The sequence below is a fragment of the Balaenoptera acutorostrata genome, chromosome 7 (assembly GCF_949987535.1).
Source record: "Balaenoptera acutorostrata chromosome 7, mBalAcu1.1, whole genome shotgun sequence".
Classification (NCBI taxonomy): Eukaryota; Metazoa; Chordata; class Mammalia; order Artiodactyla; family Balaenopteridae; genus Balaenoptera; species Balaenoptera acutorostrata.
Window position 1 is genome coordinate 98,989,728 of NC_080070.1, and position 23,099 is coordinate 99,012,826.

At 39.3% G+C, this 23,099-nt stretch overlaps 1 protein-coding gene across 3 annotated transcripts in view; it reads left to right on the top strand.

The window, feature by feature from the left end:
* LHFPL3 (LHFPL tetraspan subfamily member 3) overlaps positions 1-23,099 on the top strand; it is a 555,860-nt gene that overhangs the window by 381,381 nt on the left and 151,380 nt on the right. For all 3 annotated transcript variants that reach the window (XM_007177308.3, XM_007177309.3, XM_007177307.2), the window contains exon 2: positions 6,686-6,922. In XM_007177308.3, coding sequence (XP_007177370.1) covers positions 6,686-6,922 — 237 coding nt within the window. The remainder of the gene's footprint in view (positions 1-6,685; positions 6,923-23,099) is intronic.

Consider the following 23,099-nt stretch of genomic DNA (forward strand, 5'->3'; position numbering starts at 1 on the left):
ATATACCCTTTATAATGAGAAAGCTTAGGTTGAAGAAATGACTCTGGGTCTCTTAGCCAAAAGGACTTCCTAATCTGCACCCCAGAATCAAACATACTTGTCTTCCTACTTCTGGGCATCACTGGAAAATCAAGCCCACCCTGTGTAAAATGTACGGCACAGAGGAGTGGAGTATATTCTTCATGTGGGCAAACTGCTCCTAAGGTAAGGAGAGGAAGGGGCTGGGCTGGTATGGAGAATACCTCTCCTCCGGGTATTCCTCAGGGGACTCACTCCATCAGTGGGAAGGAAGAAAGAATGGGATGAGGAGCCAAGGGTATTTCAGGAAAAATCCCTGTTTCTAGAAACTAGAGAAGCCAGGAAGTAGTGCTCTCATGTTTGTCTTAGCTTTATTTGAGAATTAAATGAGATGATGTATGTGCAGTGTGCCCCACTCACGGTGAGCGTATAATAAATGTTAGCTATTTATTATGGTGTGTACTGTTATTAACTATGTCATATCAAGATTTCACGGAGTCTAACTGGAGCCAAGATAGATATCAAAAGCCATCTACTGGCATTCTAGAGATCAGAACTGTATTGTATTTTTAAGTTCTACATTCTGATTTGTAATTATATTTGGCTAGTAACCCTCAAAGTTTGGGCAGATTAGCAAGCTATGTTGTACTTAGTTAAATGTTTTTCCTCATATTCCAGAAAAGCTTTTTCTCCACTATGTAGCTCCTAAGTACAGGTGTGGGTGGACTCCTGATTCTCCCCTTTCTGATTAAACCCGATGGTGTGGGTTTCACAGCTGACTGCGCACAAGGTACAAGTGGATGTACGGTGCCCTTTACTCGGGCAATTCGGGCTGAGCGTCTGTGCAGAGAAGCTTCTCTCATCACACACCACTTTCTAACTCTCCTCTTTTGAGAGCCCGTTGTTTATTTACATTTTCTCTTTCTCCTCTTTCTAAGGTATGTTGTATCTTTTGTGTTATGACCCCAAGTTAAATGCTCATAAAATTATACTGGGTTTAAAACCAAAACTGATCAGGAGACAATTTGTTTCCTCCACTGCACTCTAAACCACAGTACTTTGTCCTGGATTGTCTAGCAACTCAGTTCTCCAGAGGTAAACTGAGGTATAAATACAGTACCTTTTCCAGACGTATGAATACTATGGTTCAGTTTTGTCGGCCATGTGCTCATGAAGAAACTGTAGGAATGCTTCGTGTCTCTCCTTTACCAGGTGCTTAGAGTAAAAATCCTCGTGTGAAAGTTCCCCCTCCATAGCCTGGCAGCTCTGCTGGCATCAGTTTCTTCAATTACTATATGCCTGAATAATTGATAAAGTGAACTCAGGTTCATTTTTTTCACCACGTTCCCTTTGAGTGCTTCAGCAACATGAGGCAATTTATCATGCTTTTTGTGCAACAGTGCATAGACTTTTAAAAGAATGAATTTAGACCTTCCCTTCCTGTCCAAAAAATAAGCAGTTCTCAGGTTTGCAATGTTGAAAGTCCTGATTAGGATAGTTGGTTCAGCGATATCAGCAGGCCCAAGTGACCCAAATCATAGACCCCCCCCTATTGCTATTTTCCTCTTGCTTCATTTCCCTTTGGAGAAAGACCCAATTAAAAACAGTTGTGGATTTTTCTGAGGCTGTTTCTTTCACAGAGGTTATATTCAGCTCTTTGGCAAAGAAAAATGCCAGAGCAATTAGTGGCTCTAGGGAACCACTAGCTGTTTGTGTACTATTTCAGAAGAACCCATTGTGGTCATCCTCTACATAGAGGTTCCTTTTAGAGTGTGAATGCTTCCTAGCCATTTGGAATATGCTTAAAATTGAAATCAACAGTCATGCCCTCACAAAGGTGCCTTGATTGTATATTCTAGATTAGAAGATGTCATGGCAGCATTCTGTAAGGACATAGGTTTCTTTTCATCATTATTCTCTGCTAACCTCAGCTTGTGAGCTCTTGTTTCTCTTTAATATTCAAGAATGTTCTCTGATATACTTCTGGAAAACCTGCTGCTGAAATGAAGGAATATATAACTGCGAGTAACTTAGTCATTTTCTAGGTGACATTCTAATAAGAAACCGTTTTTGGATAATAGCCCAGTTGGAACTAATTCTCCACTATCCCTCCCAGTCAGGAAATAGCATGTCCAAGTTAATCAAATGTTCTGGTGCCTTGTATACGCTAATGTTTAGTATAGTGGTGGTGCTGCGTCTTACAGGATGATCAATTTGTAAAGAATTAGAAATAATTATAAAGCCAACAGGAATATTATTTCATCCTTTGTTGACTGAGGCATTAGCCTAGCATCTTGCAGGTACTTCTTAGTCAGGATTACAAACAGCTGTTAGTTTCTAGCGGCTGTACAAATCGTGCAGGTTAGTGAGGTTCTGGTTAATAGGATGCCAGAAAACAGAATTTATAATAGCACTCTAGCATTAATGCAGAATGTAATAACCATACCTTTCCAAAGAAACCAACAGAGCCTAAACTATCTTAATGGTTTAAATTAATCTTTAATACACTATAACTTTGGGGAGGGGGCTTTGCCTTTCAAAAATAAAACAGCCAAGTTGGGGAAGTTCGGATAGGGTGAGAAGAAAATGTATATTTGATAATACATTGTCAGAAAATAAAATTTGTTATGCAGTGGCCATCTAGAAGCACAGCTTTCAAAAAGATAGGATTTATTTATTTAAAAATTGGATTTTAATCACAGACTTCACTTACAAAGTTTTAAAAGCTTTTAAATGCAATTGAGTTTCATTTTTTATTATCCTACTATAGAACCATTCAGATTTTCAAAACAGATGAATTTTTTTAAAAGACCAGATCTTTCACTTTAAGAGACAGCCAACAAGAAGGAGGTGGAGGGCTTCCCTGGTGGCGCAGTGGTTGAGAATCTGCCTGCTAATGCAGGGGACACGGGTTCGAGCCCTGGTCTGGGAAGATCCCACATGCCACGGAGCAGCTGGGCCCGTGAGCCACAATTGCTGAGCCTGCGCGTCTGGAGCCTGTGCCCCGCAACGGGAGGGGCCGCGATAGAGAAAGGCCCGCGCACCGCGATGAAAAGCGGCCCCCGCACCGCGATGAAGAGTGGCCCCCGCTTGCCGCAACTGGAGAAAGCCCTCGCACGAACCGAAGACCCAACACAGCCAAAGATAAATAAATATTATAAAAAAAAAAAAAAAAAAAAGAAGGAGGTGGAGAATCCAGTACAAATTCCAGTGCCTTCTGGCCTGAAGGACACCTGGAGTACACCTGTGAGTGGGGGACCTAAACCTTTCTCCCTGGGAGGCCAAAACCCGACCTTGTTATCAGCCCAGGTTTTATCTTAAGATTCCTGTGAACAGCCAACTACCTTAGACTATATTGAAAATAAAAATTGCACTTCAAAAATTCTATTTTTGTTACTTTCAGCAAAAATACACATTGCGTAAAATGAAGCACAATGGTATATTATATCCTCTATCTTCCCAGATTCTTCACTTAAAATTTGATTAAGGAAATCATATACTTTGAAGATAGGGAATAATGAATTGCCATTCATATTCTCCTGTGGTTTTAGCTTCAGAGTGTGAATTCTGCCTCTGCTTTTTTTATTCCAGTATGTAATTCAGAGTTTCCAGAAATGGAAATTTTTAAGATAGTCAGTCTACCCTCAGTGCATAAAGACTTTGAGAAAAGATGTCTTTGTTGATGTCAGCATTCCACAAACATCCTATTCCAGTGGAATTGTCCTATAATGTCCAATAACCTGTCTGAACTTGAGTCACTTGGTGATGTCTATTAAGTTTAGCAAAAACTATAAGTTACCATGCTCCAAATGATTCCCATTCATTAAAAAAGAATGATTTTCCTTTTTTCTTAAGTAATTTTGTCATAAATAAAAATTAAGTTAAAAAGCATTTAGAATATTTTAGAAGATATTCCATGTAACATAGCTTCCTTAGAAGTGATTTTTCTGAAGTATGGTTTAGATGTAAAAATCTGGGTCTTCCCAAATAAAATGAATTTTCACTCATGGAAACCACATGTTTTTTAAAATACAAGGATGATTACCACTAGAAATGCCTTGGAGAGCATGTTGGTACTGAATGGTAGAAACTACATAAGGAATGGGAATTTGAAGTATTTTCAAATCATCAACTCCACTTTTTTCTAATCTCCCAAGTACTTGTAATCTGTTGTCAAGTTATAAAAATATTGCCTCTGTTAAATGTCATCGAAGTATGAATCCATATTTAACTAGATTGGTGACCTTTGGTAGTTGTGATGTTGACTTCTGTAAACTATATTTTATACTGTCTAGGTGCCATAATTTGTTTATTGTTTCATTCAGTTTCCGATTCAAAAGTATTTTATTGCCAACTATCTACAAGGCACTCTTTTAGGTGCTATAAATATGATGACTTAACCAAAGATTCTTTCCTCAGAAAGCTTATAGTCTGTAATTGAGATAATGCTTATAAATAAATAACTGTAACACATGTAAAACAACAACAATAAGAACTTTAAGATCAATGCAGTCGACAGCTATGTGAGTTCAGAGAAGGCCAATAATGTAGTTCAAGAAGAATTTGAGATGGTTCACGTTGTGGAGAATGTTGCTTTTGACTGAATGTTAAAGGATATTTAAGAGTAGAGTATTTAAGGACAGTGGTGGCAAATTCTCCAGGCAAAAGAGAAAACAGAGATCCAAAAACTTGGTGCATGGACAGGGGATCATGTGTATTTCAACCCACGTGAAGTGGAGGGTATAAAGGGGGGGAGGACTGGAAACTAAGTAGGGGCTGGACCGTGGATCTTTGAATACCTAGCTTAGTGTCTGAGTGTTCTTCAGTACCAGTGGGAACCAGCAAGACGTTTTGAGCATGAGCAGTAATGTGGGATCTGAAATACAGTGAGGGTGAACAGAAGGCAGAGTGAAGTTAGGGTTCCTTTTGAGAGATAATGAAGGCTTCAAGTAGGAGTGCCTAGGCGGAGATATTGCACAGGTAGAGAAGAGAAGCATGGCAACATTTGTGATGTGGGGCAAAGAAAAGAGAGGAATCAAGTGGGACCCAAAGTTTTGAACTATCATCCTGTAAAATAACAAGGAATCCTAAATCAGAGTTCTCCCAGGCAGTCTTCCTTCCTGTCACCCCTCTTGGTATCTGTCTCCTCCAGACCTGTCTTGTAGAGCTGTGCTCCTGTTAAAAAGTAAGATAGTAGTTGTCTACTTCTGGCTTGTTCAGTAAGTTGCAGTGAGGTAAGGGTTATATGGGACTTGCTCTTGCCAGCTTCAGGGATTGTTTGCCTCTGATAGTCACAGAACTCTAACTTGGTTGTGCCGTCATAGTCTTCTTTAGTTACATGCCCTGGAAACAATAACCTGCTGGGATGCATAGCCCTTGTCTGCCTCACAGCATCAACGTGATCACTTTCTCCACCCCCATCACTAATCTCCTGGTACCTTCTGAAATACACCAAGCCTCTTTCCAACATCCGGGCCTTTGCACATGCTCTTGCCTGGAGCATCTTTCCCATCTATTTCACATGTCTAGTGCTTTGCCTGTTTTTGGCCTTAGCCTAAATGTCATCCCCTCAAGAGGCCTTACCTGATAACTTTCTCTAAAGAAGGTCCCACCCGCTATTCTGTATCTGAGCCCTTTGTTTCTTTCTTGCCTATTACTTATTACAACTTACAATTATTTTATTTGCATGCTTACTCATTTTTTGCCTCCTTTCCTGACAGAACATAAAGTCTATGATAATGTAAACCATGTCTCTTTTCTTGATGGCTGTATCCCTTGATGGCTCCAAGAACTGTGTCTGGTACTCCTTAGGAGACACTCAATAAGCAGTTGTTGAATTAATGAGTGAACTACCTATTCAGAATGCTCTATGTAACCTAACACTGTCATCATTTACCCTCAAATAATTGGATTAAATGTAAAGAGAGTAGCAACAAAAGCCTTCAAATTAACATATTCTTATTTAAAAGTATTCGTATGATCCACCTGGTGATATTTGGGAAATAGAACATAAGTATTCTCCTTAAATTCCTGAATTTCCATAAAAGCTCTGGGGTGCCACACTGCGTTACCATGATTTTCGGCCTTTTAAAAAATGAAATAGAACAGAGAATAGACTAGAAAATATCAGAGTGCATTGCATGTGGTAAGTATAGTTTCAAGAAACTTCTTTTTAGTGTGTGTGTTGGAGGTCACAATATGAAACTATTTTTTACTGTGACTCCAAGTCAATATATGCTCTGGTATTTTCCATGTTATCCTAATACCTAATCTGGCTGCTATTATAGCTCTTCAGAGCCAGCATTGAATTGTCATTCTGCAGTGTTAGGATTGCCTGTGGCCTATTTGCAGTGGAAGCCTTCTCACAAATGCACTCAAATTCAATTTTTTTTTTCTTTTTTTTTAGTATTTTCTTATTGATCAACATACCTTAACCTCTCTTATAATGCTCAGTCTCACTGAAAAGTGTGTTCCCAGAGCCCCTTTCACTGCAGAGTGCTGGGCTGCTTTTAAGTTAACCAGGAAAAAATCACTCAGGGTTGGACAGCAGTAAGATTTGCTGGTTTTTACATCAAGAATTTGGACAATGATTTGACACATAGTAGCTATATTTGCTAAAATGGAATTTATGTCAACTCCTTTTCTCTTTTTTTCCTCTCTCTCTAAGCTGCCTGCCTTGTGCTTGGCTGTATGATTTTCCCTGATGGCTGGGATTCAGATGAAGTAAAACGGATGTGTGGAGAAAAGACAGACAAGTACACTCTTGGGGCTTGTTCAGTCCGCTGGGCTTACATCCTGGCTATCATTGGGATTTTGGATGCCCTCATCCTCTCGTTTCTGGCATTCGTGCTCGGTAACCGACAAGACAGCTTGATGGCAGAGGAACTGAAGGCAGAAAACAAAGGTAAGATTGCTCTGGGGAACTCTTACCTGGACACCTCAAACACAAAAAATGACACTCTGCATTCTTTCCCATCTGGTAGCAGTGCATCCCCTCTGGGTCTAATTTGCTGCATTTAAAAAAATTGAAGTATAGTTGATTTACAGTGTTGTGTTAATTTCTGCTGTGCAGCAAAGTGATTCAGTTTTACATATATCTGCATTCTTTTTCATATTCTTTTCTGTTATGGTTTATTGCGGGATGTTGAATATAGTTCCCTGTGCTATACAGTAGGACCTTGTTTGCCAAGGGGGAGGAGGATTGGGGGAAGGATGGATTGGGAGTTTGGGACTAGCAGATACTGCATCTTTTAATGGTGTCTAGTTCACAGACTTTTCCCAGACTCAAGACATTTACACAATTAAAATAGTGTATTTTTACGTTTACCTTTCTGAGGCTTTCTGAGTCCATTGTTATTTGGATACAGTTTTTCCAGTTTCTTCCTTCCGTGAATTAATGGCTATGAAACAACAACTTTTTTGGGGGGTGGGTGTGGGGCGGCTTTACTTGGCCAAACAGCAAGTGCTTTCTCGCCACGTATTCAGCTGTTTTCCATGTTGAAATAAATGCGTGGGGAGTCTTTGAGAATCATCTATAAACGTCTTTGTTAAACTGCTCACCATCAGTATATTTGAATTCAGACTCAACCTCTCAGAAAGAGGTAGAGATACTTGCCACAAATAGTTACAGTTAGATATTTCAGTGTTTACCTAATTAGCTGAATTTTAAAATGTGTTATCTGGGTAATCAAAAGTCCTCAAATTTCTCTTCAAAAAGAAAATGCCTTCTGTAAAACACACACACACACAAACTAGGACAGAAAATAGGACATTGACTAGTGAATGATACATGAATATTATAGTGTGCCAGTAAGAGCTAGCAAGTCGTCGTTCAAGATAAATCTTTTAATTTTCTTTCCACATTTCTAAACCAATTTCTTGGGATAGAATTTTTACTGTCTCTGTTTTGTTAAAGCCTTAGGTTCATTAAATTGTTTTGTCTTTATGTTATCTTTAATACTTTGGACTTGTATCAGCACCTTCAACTGAGTGGCTCCTTCTTCTAGCTTTTATTCCTAATTAAGAACTAAATCCATCCTTGAATTATGAAATTTAGTTTATTTCAAGTAGTGTTTACTTGAAAAACCGTTCACTGCCTCAACATGCCTCAGATATAAGCATACATTAGTATCTACGTGAATGTCAAATGTAATGATAGTGTAGCAAGCTTTATACTTAGAGCATCACAATTTATGCTCATAAACCATGAACTATGAAGAGATGAATGGAGAAGTCCGGGAGAGCAGCAGGCACCTGAGAGCGCTTATTCCTCTGATTTATAGACAGAATACATATTAGTTTACTTGGTTCTATCAAAAATATTCTAAACACAAAAATAATCCTTTCATAGGGGAATAGTGCTGAACTTCCTAAAAACATGACTACCTCCCTCTGAGTTGCCTTTTCTAGATGAAAAGGATGATATGAAGATGCTGATTACACTTATAAAGCATGTTGCAGGTTTAAAGTGCTTTCACATGCACTCATTAATTTGGTGCCCTTGGCTATTGTCTTTGTGTCTTGTTGGATGTACACAGACAGGTCTCTGTCCTGTTAACTTCACTTCAAATTTAATAGTAGAGATAGCTCAATATTAGAATAAATTACCTTTCCCTAGAGAATGAATTAAAGAAAACTACTTTGTTCTGCAAATGCTTGATTCCCACCACCACCCAGAATTCTGTTTATTCACTGTACAATTCAAAGTTACATTGAGAACCTTTAACTTTCCAGATATCCTTTGACCACATATAAGAAGAAGAAAATTCGGGAGAAAAAAATAACAAAGCCAGGAATGTTTTCACTTGGCCACTGAGAATTCTAACTCAGGATCACACATACAACTGACAATTCTCCTGAATTCATACTTCAGGATGGAACAGGCAGGATTATAGACTAATAATCAACAGTTTCCAAGATGGGTCTTTTCTTCCAGTTGATTCAGTTAAATGTAGATGTCTGATCCCTTCTGTCTAGGTCTTTATTAAAGAAAGCATCATTTTCTACTCAATGATATACTGGAAACACCTTGTAAAAGCATTAATGGGAAAGAAGATTAAAATAGGCCAATATAAGCTTTAGGGACTATCTGTGAGTAATTTTTCTGTGTTCATCATCTTCTCCATTTGAACGTATCATATTTGGATGTATTCTAGAGTTTCTTCCATCTGGTTCTGAAGGACTAAAATCAGTAGCAGTTCATCTGTATCAAATCAGATAGATCTAATAAAGCAGCAGAGAACACCAGGCCATATTGATGAAACATTTCAATTCTACCACATTTTTATTTCACAATTGAAATTCCTTTTCCTGGAACTCTGAGAATGTATCAACAGTTCTATTACCCAGGCAGTTCTGATCCATAAACAATAGGGTCTGTAAAAATCAGAGCAGGGTTTTCTAAGCCTTGTATAAGATGTAATGAAGCCTGCATGTTTCTGAGAAACGGTAGGAGATTTACAGTTGTTGTAGAGAGTAGCCGTTATTGTTTGTTATTATTTAAACACTTGGTCAGTGTTAAAACTTGCAAAAACTTAGGTTGTTTGAGGGAAAACCAATCAGTGGTTTGTTTGTATGTTTGTGTATGAACGTAGTTTCACTAACCAGTAGTTTAATGGCTTTGAAGTGCATGCAGTAACCAAAACTAAATACATCATTGTTACCTTCTCTCAGATTTCACTTCCCTGAGGATCTGTAAGAATAAGTTGTAATTATGAAATTGGTTATATATAGGTACTTTGCATGGCTACGTTATTATAAATTTTCCCTTATTGAAACATTGTTTTTCACTATCAATTTTTTTTTTTCTGATAAAACTAACGTGATGTCCTTTGATAGCTAAGGCCTCCTTTGGGTTCCAGGGCAATTCAATGAAACAAGAGGCAAATCTAGCTCATGGAATTTTGGAAGATTTTATAAACTACATGATGCCTTCCGGTATCATGGAAGCAGATAATACCATAACTCAAGCTTTGACTCAGAAGAAGAAATAGGTTATGATATAGGTTATATCACCACACACACTGTAGTATCTTTTACAGTCTTCCAGTTTTATGGCCTGCCAATCATCCTAACAACCTACATCTTATAACAAGTAGCAGGACCATTATAGAAAGAATAAACTTGCAAATGTGGCATATGCCCCCAGTTCGAAGAAGTTTGTCCTGAAAGGTCTCATTATCATTTCTTCTTCATGTGGCTTTTGTAATCTAATAACACAATTGCCCTGTATATCTAGAAAAGCCACCAAATGAGTTCAGTACAATAAGATATTGCTTAGATCCATAAGTCTTTCCCAACAACCACCCCAATGGTCAAAACAAGAATCACTGTTACAGACTATATCAGAGAAGGGAAGGGAATGCAGTTCTAATTGTTGCCTTTACTCCACTTAGAGAGTCTTAAGGTGAAAGGTGCTCCATAGGATACTCCAGAGCCATAAATTAACTGTCACAAAGGTGCTATTCAAAGGGAAAACGGGGAGGTCCACAGATGAACATCTCCACCTCTGTCTCTTAAGATAAATGTCCAATGAACTCACCTCGATCCCATTTTCATGTTCCCATACCACACCTCCCACAGCATTTCATAAGGTCCTCCTTTTCTTTTCTTTTTTTTTTTTTAACTAATTAATTAATTTATTTATTTTTGGCTGTGTTCGGTCTTCGTTTCTGTGCAAGGGCTTTCTCTAGTTGCGGCAAGCGGGGTCCACTCCTCATCACGGTGCGCGGGCCTCTCACTATCACGGCCTCTCCTGTTGCGGAGCACAGGCTCCAGACGCGCAGGCTCAGTATTTGTGGCTCACGGCCCCAGTTGCTCTGCGGCATGTGGGATCTTCCCAAATCAGGGCTCGAACCCGTGTCCCCTGCATTGGCAGGCAGATTCGCAACCACTGCGCCACCAGGGAAGCCCAGGTCCTCCTTTTCTAAGAGTGTAAATATAATTTAAAAGAGATCTAAGCTGAAATTTATCATAAATTGTGAAATGGCAAAATCTGAATAAAGGAGTTTTAACATTGTTTCACCAAACTGAAAGCAACAACTTTGGTGATGCAAGTGTTGTCTTAGGGCAGACTTCTGTAAGAAAGAAAGTTAATCATCTATGGCGCTCTAACAAACAAACAAAAAAGAGCCCCACTGAAAATGAAAAACAAAGAGAAGTGGAAACTTTAAATATCCAACTAACTTTATACAGGAGTTGGCGTATGCAAGAAAACTCAACTGCATCCCCTGCATTTGGGGAGCCAGCCCTGCAGGCTGTGCGCTGTCCCTGGATCTGGGGATAGTAGCAGACAGGCAGGTGTTCATTCTTGTTTTCGGCGTTGGGCAGCATGATTTCTAAATGAGCCAACAGCAGTCGGCATTTAACCCTGATATGCTGCTTAACTGCATATTTTAACATACTGAACTGTGAAGGCAATTTCATTATGTAAAATTAAAGTTTCATCCAGATAAAAAGGATTTGAAATGAAAGCTTCATTTTCAATTTCTTTCATTAATTGTGAAAGGATAAATAATTACATTTTCAAGAGCTCCTTTGCCACAAATATCTCTTTCCTTCTCAGACACCATTCATAAAGAAGTCTGTTTCTGCGTTTATGTGTATGGTCTTTGGAATTGCTTATCAGATAATTGGGGCCTCTCATGAGCAGTTTTAAAGTCACTTTGTCTTCTAGCACTTTAACTTCAAATGAGAAAACATGATTATCCATCAAGAGGTGACTCCAGCTGCCACTTATTTATTAAGTGGTTTAAGCTCTTTTTAATGCTGTAATAGGGGGAGTTAGAATAAATTCATTTTACTTAAATAACTAATTGAGAAATGCTTCAAGATTTTGATTTAAGGTACCATGCCGTGCCATGGCCTCATTGAGGGCGGCAGTGTGGTCTGTGGAAAGAGTGTGCACTGCCCAGAGCTGGTGTGATGTGACCTGAGGAGCCTTGCCTTCATATCTTAATAGTTCCGGAATTCAGCTTCCTTCTCTGTAAAATGCAGACTTACCTAAATGACATCTGAGGTTTCTTCCAGCTGTAAAATATTCCAATTCAAGGGACACCTTCAGAGGCATCCTTTAAGGATGCTCTGAGAGTCGTAAGAGCTTCTACCCTCAGAGCAATGAATACACTAAAGGCTCTTTTAGGGACTTGTTAGCAATGCAGGGGTGACTAGGAGAAGGGAAAGATAAAGGTCAAGGGGAAGGAGGTCCAGGATGCCTAGGTGTTTCTCCCTCAGCCGTGTACCTCCCCACTGAACCTGCCGTCACAGCCCCACTGGTGCACACCACCAAGAGGAGAATGAGTCAGATTTAGAAACTCTGTCCCATGCAGAGGAGGCTCCTTGACCCACTAGATTCCCATACTATGTGATGTCCATGTGGACCCCTGGACAGTGAACAAGGCCCCAGATCACAGACACACACTTTTTTTCTGGTCTCAACTCTGGCACTTATTCGTCATGTGACTTTCAACAAGTCTCTTAACATCTCAGAGCCTCAGCTTCACTTTCTTTAAAATGGGAATGATAATACCCAGCTCTGCCTCCTCTGTAGGGTTGGGAGAATCCGCCAAAAGCATAGATGTAGAAGCAATTTATAATCAATGATATTGATATAGGCTTTACTTATTGCTTATCATTTCCCACATATGACATCATTTCCCCCATATGACATAATTTCCCCCATATGACATCATTTCCCCCATAGGACATCATTTCCCCGTATGACATCATTTCCCCCATATGACATCATTTCCCCCATAGGACATCATTTCCCCCATATGACATTTTAATTGATCTTTGGAATAATCCTGTGAAGTAGTTATCATCATCCTAGTTTTACACGTCAAAAACCGAGGCTCATAAAAGTTAAATATTTTGTGTAAATTTTCACAGTGAGGAAGGAATGGAGCCAGGACTCAAACACAAATCATTTTACTTGAAATTTCAGGTTCTTTCTATTACACAACATGATGTAATCAATTCTTTCTGGATGCTGATTCTATTGCTTTCCACTTGACTAGTCAGCCCTGTGCAAGTAAGAGTATAGTCTTATTTTCATTTGGTAGCTTTTAGATAATATTATTCAATCAAAAGTTGAATACACTTGAGAATGGGGGATAGCCTTGATTTAAAACTCATCCTCTTACTTGACTCTGTAACTTTATAAAAACCTGGTGAGGTAAGATCAGGAAGCCTAGGAAAGAAAGTATCTTCAAGTGCTTTGAATTAAAGCTTTAATAAGGCCATAGTGAATTGTCTGTTTCCCAATGGGATTTGAACAAAGGCCTCGTGGTCATCAGAGCATCTCAGAGTGTACCTCTAAAAAATGGCATACATCCTGACACTTTTTCAGAAGGGCTCACGTCAGTCTCAGAGTTGGAGCAGACCTTAGTGCTCATAGAGTTGTTTTATATACTTGGAGCTTCTAATTCCTCTCCTCTCACTCTTTCATAAGCTCACTCCATTCATGTTCTCACCCCCAGCACTTCACAGACACTGTCTTATGAAGGTCACCCCCAATCTCCTAATTGTTAAATTTCATAGTCAATTATCAATCCTTGTATTGACTTATCAGCAACCTTTCACAGTTGACTACTGGCCCCATCTGAAGGTCTGTCTTTAGCTGGCTTCCAGTAGCTGACCTTGCCTAGATTTCCTCTTGCCTCTGTGGGGCTCTTTGGGCTCAGTATGCTTTGCTGATTCCTCACTATCTATCTCTCCACTCTACCTGTGCTCATATCCCAGGTTATCTCTGCCATGACTTTTAATGACTGCTGTACCCTAATGACTGCCAAATTTAATCCACCTCCCACCTCTCCGATGAACTCTGGTCTCATATACCCAACTGCATACTTGACACCCTTTTTTAATATCTAAATTAGCTTCTCAAACTTAACAAACTTTCCAAAACTGAGCTCCTTATCTTTCCCACAAAGCCTCCTTCCCCCACAGTCTTCCCCATCTCAGTTCGTGACATCTCTTATTTCTAGTATTCTTATCTACATATTTAAACTTCTAGGCCACAAATATACCTCTGAAAATTTTTTCTCCCCCATAAATATTCTCCAGTAGTTTAGTTGCTTCCTGTTTATCTAGTTAGTTTCCTAACAATGAACCCCTCTAGCTTTCCTCTTATTCATGCTGGAGTCTCTGGTTTTCTTCCACATACCCTACCTGGAGAAGCACAGGTACCAAATGAAACATTAGTGTTCTTGACTTTCATTCTAGTTAAATCTCCTTGGGGCTCAGTGTCCGTACTCAGACTTGTTTTTTTAGTGTACATGAAACTTTTTTGGCAAGTGATGTTTACATTCTTGCTGCATGCTCACTGATTCCATTGTGAGGTCGAAGAACACCCTGAAAATGTAACCTGTCACTTCACTTGCCCCTGGCAAAGGAGACACAGAGCTGTTTATTTTTTGGGGTTTTTTTCTCTGATTTTTTTTATTGAAATATAGTTGCTGTACAATATTATATAAAGATATACAATACAGTGATTCACAATTTCTAAAGGTTATATTCCATTTATAGTTATTATAAAATATTGGCTATATTCTCCGTGTTGTACAATATATCCTTGTAGCCTATTTTATACTTAATAGTTTGTACCTCCCAGTCCCCCAGTCTTACATTTCCCCTCCCCCCTCCCTGTCTCTGATGGTAACCACTAGTTTGTTCTCTATATATGTGTCTGCTTCTTTTTTGTTATATTCACTAGTTCGTTGTATTTTTTAGATTCCACATATAAGTGATATCATACAGTATTTGTCTTTCTCTGTCTGACATTTCTCTGACTTATTATTATTAGCATAATGCCCTCCAAGTCCATCCATGTTGCTGCAAATGGCAAAATTTCGTTCTTTTTTATCGTTGAATAGTATTCCGTTGTGTGTGTGTGTGTGTATCACATCTTCTGTTTTTAACATCTGGTAGGGGAGGTAAGGACACAGTGCCAAGCGGATACTGCTGAGATAAATGAATATTGAGATTACTTGCAGAAATAGGTGTCCTATTAGTGCTTTACAACATATGACCACCCCTCCCCCCCAAAAAAACCCTGCAAATTACATTTTTTTACTCTAAGTTTCTTGAGAGCAAGGACTATGTCTTATTTATCTGTTATAGCCAGTATTATAGTTCTCAGCACATAGTAAATGCTTAATAAATTTAAGCACTTGTTATTATTGCTTTTATTGAATCAATTCCATGAAAGAATTATGTAAGTAAATGTCCCATTTAACATGTTTCCTGCATATGAAGCAGTTTGTCTCTTACTTCATAGATTGCAAAGGAAATAAATTTGCCTGCATGTTACACATAGATACATATTTTTAAAGAATCAGAGAATGGCATGTTGGAACAATATACTGTAACTCTGCCACTCAGCAAATCAGTGTACCTCTTTAGGCCTTATTTCAACAGGCACAAAAATGTACTCTGTGCTTGTTGTGTGCCAAGCAATGGGCAAAACCACAGCAGTCAACTCATCAAACATTTCCTCCATACCTCGTGTGTGCCAAGCCTCGTGATAAACACTGAGAGTTCCAGAATGAGTGGGACAAGGTTTGCCCTCAGTCTCTTTGGGGAGAACGTGTAGTGTTATAGGTACTAGGTTATATTTCTGAGTTCCAATCCCGTTCTCGTAGCCATGGCTTCACCAGGTCACTTTGTTGGTACCACCTCTGTGAGTGCATGCCATCCCTGATAGCTGCCTCACTCCAGCACCAGTGAAAGATGATGCTATAATAAGCAGAGACTGCTTCCCAAGGACAATTTGACATGCAAGGTTTCATCTGCTGAGAGGCTTTAAAAAAATCAGCTTGTAGAAAAACATCAGTGAGTCTATTAGTAGTAAATAAACAAAGGAGAACACAGCTGTGAAGAAATGAAAAAAATGCAATAGATATGTTGCGGACAGGGACAAGTCAGAAGAGAGAGGTGGGGAGTTCTCACTTACTGCTAAAGCATTCGTTTTAGAGCAGCCTACTGAAAATCTAAACTCCAGAAACTGTTTTGGGGGAAAGTCCATTGTACCGCCAACGTTATCACCCTTGAACAATGTCTTTCCAGTCAGTCAGCCAGCTGATCCTCAGCAAGCGCTGTGTTTATGCATTGCATTGACTTTTGCTTCCTGCTTTGCTGCACACGTAATCTCAGCCTCAGATTTGGTGGGGAAAAATCGGTTTGGCCTGAGTAGATATCATCTCCCTAATTTAACTTCACCATGTCACCTTGGATGATGTGTCTGGAATAACCAGGAGATGAAATGTGAATTCTGGCAACTGCCATGCGATGCTGTCTGCAAGTCAATGCGCTGTCAAGCCCACAAGAGCGAGAGTGATGATGTTGTCAAGAGATGTGAAGGGCAGAATTCAACCAGGGAGAAAAGCAGCTGTGGTGTTAGTGTCAGCCACCCCAACACATGTTCTGACAGAACCGCTAGACAGGCCGGTCGCTGGAGAGAAGCCGGACACAGCCCCTCGCGGCAGCGGGTGAAGCTGCGGTGCTCACTGAAAGGAGGGCTCCGATCCGGAGCCCTTACAAGGGGCAGCTCCTCCAAAGAAAATCTAAAACACTGTCCCTTGTCCCAGAGAAGGTGACAAGCCCAGAAGAAGTCACATGAGCAAATTCCATCTGCTCACCTGATAGCTTCTCACCAGGGGCTGGCCTTTTGGTGCCAATGCCAACAAACTAAACGAACCAGACGTTCTCTGACTGTCCAGACAGAAGTGCAGTTGTCTGGGCTCTGGGAGCTTTGTTTCCAGTTCACCCATTTAAAAAAGAAAAAATAAGAAAACCCTTTCCTGACCTTGGTAAGGGGAGCTCAAAGATGCTATGTAGATCAGTACATGGTAGCAGATTACCAGATGACACTGTCTTGAAGTTTCTTTTTCAGGAAAATCCTCTAAAAGCATGGGTGACTGTTTGGTTTTTTGTTTTTTCTTTTTTTTTTTTTTTTAATCAAACTGAGAAGAAGTCTTAGTGGTGGGCTTAATAACTCTTCAGATGTTGGGTGAATGGCCAACTCTCTCCTCTCATCTGTACTGGGGTGCGGCGGGGGACAGGGTCAAGCTAAAGAAATGTTGAAATATAATCACAGAGTGAGGACTTGTAGAGCCAGAAATCACTTGGCTCTTTACAGTCACCTGGGGAGCTTAGAAATAGATTCCAGTGCTTGGGTGCCACTGCAGAGATTCTAATTCAGTTGGCATGAGGTGGATCCAGGTATGAGAACTCCTCAGGAGGTTCTCATGTGCAGCCAGGGCTGAGGACCGATGGTTTCACCCAGCGCCCTCGTTTTACAGATGAGGAAGCTAAGCCACAGAGAGGGGAAATAAAGATCATCTCATCAGTTTGAATTTTTATAATTAGAAATCAGTAGGTAACCCATGAATATAGTCATTTCATTCTATAATAGGCTAAATAATCATCTCTGATACAGTTCAGTTGCTGTTATTTTTGGAACCAGAGCTTTCTGCCAGCCCTGGGAAATCGATCTGTGGCATCTGCTGTCTCTGTGAACTTGGGCAAACCTCTCTAAGCCCCAGTGTCCTCATCTGTAAGGACATTAATAGAACCTGCCTCATTTTGTGAAAATGAGATAGTGCATGTAAACTGTCACAATGTCTGACACCTATCAAAACTGTTTCTATTTTGAGAACTTTAATTTTACTTGACAAACACATATCTAGAGCTTGTTTGTATGCCATGGTTCATGCGGTGCAGAGCCCGCACCCTAACCACTGCACTATGGTCTCCCTTTGTTCTTAGCAACTCTGCATCATAATGGGGACCTCATTAAGATCTAGAAATTGTTCCCTCCACATGTTTAAATATGACTTTTTTCATATGGTAATTTTACAAATATTTTCAGTACGACTGGTGAGGGTTGGTTGGTTGGAGGTTTTGTGGGATTTTTTGCTTTGTTTTTTGTAATCTTCCTGCATGTACTCATATCTCAGGATGATCAGGGGTGGGATGGGGGAGGAGGTATTCCATTATATTTGCTACTCAAAGAGCTCAAACCGTATAGCCAGCTCTATAAATTCAGTGACAGTCACCAAGGAGACCCCATGATCCCCTGATAGAAATAAGACTCACTCATTACAATGTTACCCAATTTCAACCTGGCAGAAAATTCCTTCACTGCATTGCTGGACAGATGAGAGCCAAACTCAAGGCCTTAAAAATGTCTGTGAGAAGTGTCCTTCAGAAGTGATAGAGGGAAGGGATTCCACCCAGGCAGAAAAAGCAGTAAAGACAAGAATCCCCTGAATGTAGGAGAATACAGTCACTTCACTTCTTACATAGGGTGATAAAAGTTTAGTGCTACTAGGCTAGTATGTGCCTGTGTTTTGGTCAGAACACATCTTTATTTTCCTCACCATATACATGGCAAATAAAATCCATATGTCAAACAAACATAAGTAATAAAATCTTTATTAGAAACTAAAATAAACTGGGAGGACTCCTCCCTCATTATTCAAAACCCATTTATCTCTGGCTCTCTCTCCTGATGCACTCTAAACTGATCCCTTCCCTCGCCAGATAATTCACACCCACCAGGTAACAAACCTTTTTATTATTATTATTATTATTATTATTATTATTATTATTAAAATATACATTTCAGGTAGTAGCTATCAAACTTCTATGAGAATAATATTTACCTGGGATGCTAATGAAAAAATGAAATTATGGCTTTAGTAGTTCTAAGGAACAGCTCTAAGGAGTCTTCTTTTTTAATTAATAAACTTTATTTTTTAAAGCAGTTTAAGGATTACAGCAAAATCAAGCAAAAAGTCTGAGTTGCCACACACCCCTTTCCCCATATACACAGCCTCCCCACCATCAACATCCCACATCAATGTGGCTCTTTTATTACAATTGATGAACCAACATTTACACATTATTATCAACCAAACTCCATAGTTTATGTTCGGGTTCACTCTTTGTGTCGTACATTCCATGGGTGTTGACACTGAACTCTGTATTTTTAATAAGTACATTTAAGTAAATGTGATGCAGTTGATTTGAGGGCAATGCTTTAAGCAACACTGCTCAGGGTCATTTATAATCAGATTAACACTACAATTATAATGTTATGATACTGAGGCCAACAACCATGGCCAGAGCAGTATTGTTACTTTAGAGTTGCTTTTCATAAATATCCTGGCAACCCTCAGTGCATAAATAGGATCTATTCCAAAAGTTTACTTCCAGCTTGGTGTTTTGGAACTCAGATCACATACTTTTCATAGAAGCAATTGATGTCAACAACGGTCAATTTCTTGGATTTGCCCTCCAAAGCTTGTTTTACTCATAATGTTAGAAGAATAAGGTTATTTAAGTAATTGTATTTTTTTAAAAAAGGCAATAGAAATGTAAGCCCATAAAGTCAATAGACAAAAATACAAAATAAAAATCTTTGAGAACTGGAGATGGGATGGGATTTTTTTAAACAAAACTTCAAAGGCACAGACCATAAGGCAAAGAAAAAATTAATTGAATTACATCAAAATAAGACTTCTGTTCATGAAGGACAGCAAGGACAAAGACCAGGTGACAGATTTAGAGAAGTTATTTGGAATGTTACAAAACAGCAAGTATCTAGAATAAGCAAGGAATTCCTCCAAATTAATAAGAAAAAAAATCAAAATCAATTGCAAAATGAGCAAAGATTATGAACAGGCAATTTGTAGGAAAGGAAACAGAAAGAACTGGTATATGAAGAAATGTTCCAAATCGTTAATAGAGACATATAAATTAGAACAGCAATGAGTTGTAAATTTACACCTTTTAGGTTGGCAGAATTTAGACAGGATAACAGGCAGGGATTTCCCTCTGTACTGCTAGTAGGAGTGTGACCTAGAGCAGCCATTCTGGAGAGCAGTCTATTCCAGTTGCTAAACATACCCTATGACCTACCAGTTCTGCTCCTGGATTTATGTCCAGGAATTGCTCACTAGCACCATGAGGGACAGCATATGAGGATGCTCACTGAAGTATCATTTGTGGTGAAGAGTTGGAAAAAATCTGGATCTTCATTATGGAGGAGTGGATAAATCATTTGGGGTGAGTGGAAACCATAGACTATTCTGTAGCAGGTCAGAGACAACAAATTAAATCAACACAGGGCAACATGGATGGATGGATCTTTCTTTTTTTATTGAAGTATAGTTCATTTACAATATTGTGTTAGTTTCAGGTGTACAGCATAGTGACTCAGTATTTTTGCAGATTATATTATAGGTTATTACAAGATATTGGGTATAATTCCCTGTGCTATACAGTAAATCCTTGTTTTTTTTAATCTATTTCATGTATAATAGTTTTATCTGTTAATCCTGTTCTCCTAATTTGTCCTTCCCCGCACCTCTCCTCTTTGGTAACCATAAGCTTGTTTTCTATGGCTGTGAGTCTGTTTTTATTTTGTATATACATTCATTTGTATTATTTTTTAGATTACACATGTAAGTGATATATAGTATTTGTCTTTCTCTAACTTAATTCACTAAGCATAATATTCTCTAAGTCCATCCATGTTGCTGCAAATGGCAATATTTCATTGTTTTAATGGCTGAGTGATATTCCATTGTATATGTATACCACATCTTAAGCCACTCATCTATTGATGGGCACTTGGGTTGTTTCTATATCTTGGTTATTGTAAATAGTGCTGCTGTGAACATTGTATGTATCTTTTAAAATTAGAGTTTTCATTTTTTCCAGATATATACCCAGGAGTGGGATTGCTGGATCATAGGGTAGCTCTATTTTTAGTTTTTTAAGGAGCCTTCATACTGTTTTCCATAGTGTTTGTACCAATTTACATTCCCACCAACAGTGCAAGAGGGTTCCCTTTTCTCCACACCCTCCCCAGCATTTATTATTTGTAGACTTTTTTGATGATGATCATTCTGACTGGTGTGAGGTGATAGCTCATTGTAGTTTTGATTTGCATTTCTCTAATAACTAGCAGTGTTGAGCATCTTTTCATATGCCTGTTGGCCATCTGTATGTGTTCTTTGGGAAAATGTCTATTTAGGTCTTATGCCCATTTTTTGATTGGGTTGTTTGGTGTTTTTTGATATTGAGTTGTATAAATTGTTTGTATACTTTGGATATTAACCCCTTGTTTGTCGCATCATTTGCAAATATTTTCTCCCATTTCATAGGTTGTCTTTTCATTTTGTTGATGATTTCCTTTGCTGTGCAAAAGCTTTTAAGTTTGATAAGGTCCCTTTTTTTTTTTTTTTTAAATAAGGAAGTTTTTTATTATTATTTATTTATTTATTTTTGGCTGTGTTGGGTCTTCGTTTCTGTGCGAGGGCCCTCTCTAGTTGCAGCAAGCGGCGGCCATTCTTCATCGCGGTGCGCGGGCCTCTCACTATCGCAGCCTATCTTGTTGCAGAGCACAGGCTCCGGACGCGCAGGCTCAGTAGCTGTGGCTCACGGGCCCAGTTGCTCCGCGGCATGTGGGATCTTCCCAGACCAGGGCTCGAACCCATGTCCCCTGCATTGGCAGGCAGACTCCCAACCACTGCGCCACCAGGGAAGCCCCAATAAGGTCCCATTTTTAAATTTTTGCTTTTATTTATTTTGCCTTGGGAGATTTATCTAAGAAAATATTGCTATGATTTATGTCAAAGAGTGTTTCACTTATGTTCTCTTCTAGGAGTTTCATGGTGTCATGTCTTAAATTTGGGTTTTTAAACCATTTTGAGTTTATTTTTATATATGGCACGAGGGAATGCTCTAATTTCATTGTTTTACATGTAGCTGTCCAGCTTTCCTGGCACCACTTGTTGAAGAGATGGGGTTTTTTCTCCATTGTGTATTCTTGCCTCCTTTGTCATAGATTAATTGACCATAGGTGTGTGGGTTTATCTCTGGGCTCTTTATTCTGTTCCATTGATCTATGTATCTGTTTTTGTGTCAGTACCACACTAGTTTGATTACTATAGCTTTGTAGTATAATCTGAAGTCTGGAAGGGTTATACCTCCAGCTTTGTTCTTTTTTCTCAGGATTGCTTTGGCAGTCAACACATGGAAACATGGATGTATCAAAAACAAGATGCTTAGTGAGAAAAAGGAAACAATAATATAGGTAATAAAATACCATTTACATAAATTAAAAATAATTCATATCAAACAATGATCCACAGTGTGTAATATAAAATATATTAAAATAAAAATATATCCATTAATGGTTGCCCATAGAGAGGGGCAAAGAATGACAGTGGGAGATGGGGATAAGGGGATTCAGCAAGAGGAGGCCGTGTGGTGTGGGGGTAAAGAGCCTTGGCTGTGGCATCAGGCTGATTGGATTAGAACCTCAGCTCCACCCGTTACTAGCTGTGGGTCTCGGTGTCTCTTAAGCTTCTTCACAAGTAAAATGTAGATCACATTATCTATCTTACAACATCACACTGAGGTTTAAAAGATACAGTCCAAGTAAAGCACTTAGCTCAGTGCTTAATATATACAGTTGGTATTCAATAAATATTAGCATTATTGTAATATAACTTCAGCCTCATCATGAAGATTGATTGTGGGAACATTGTTTATTAAGGGTAGGAAATTAGGGCTGGGGGAGAGAAAGGAGATGGGAGAATGGAGGCAGGAGCAGGCTGAGTGCGGTGACAATTAAGTTTTCCATCTTTCCGATAAAAATCTTGCAGTTGGTATCAGTCTTCTCTCCTTTAACCCTTATTTCCTCCCCTTATTTTCTCTTCCACTTCCCCAGTGCCACAGAGGGTCCCACTTTTTGCCACCGGGTGCTGGGACAGAGTGACACTAGGTGGAAAAGAAGCCTATGAAATAGAGAAGAGGAGAGCTGTCATCTGTGATGATGACAGAGTAGGGAGGATGGAAGTTTTTCTGTGTACAAACCATCCCAACACTCAGTGGCTTAAGAAGGCAATCATTGACTATTCTTTAGGAGGCTGTGGGTTACCTGGGGTTTGGAGCACCTGGACTAGACTTGTCCGGGGGTGTTTCTGCTCCACGTGTCTCTCATCCTCTTCCTGGAACTAATAGGCCAGCATGTTCTTCCCGTGGTGATGACAGAGACACAGGAAAAT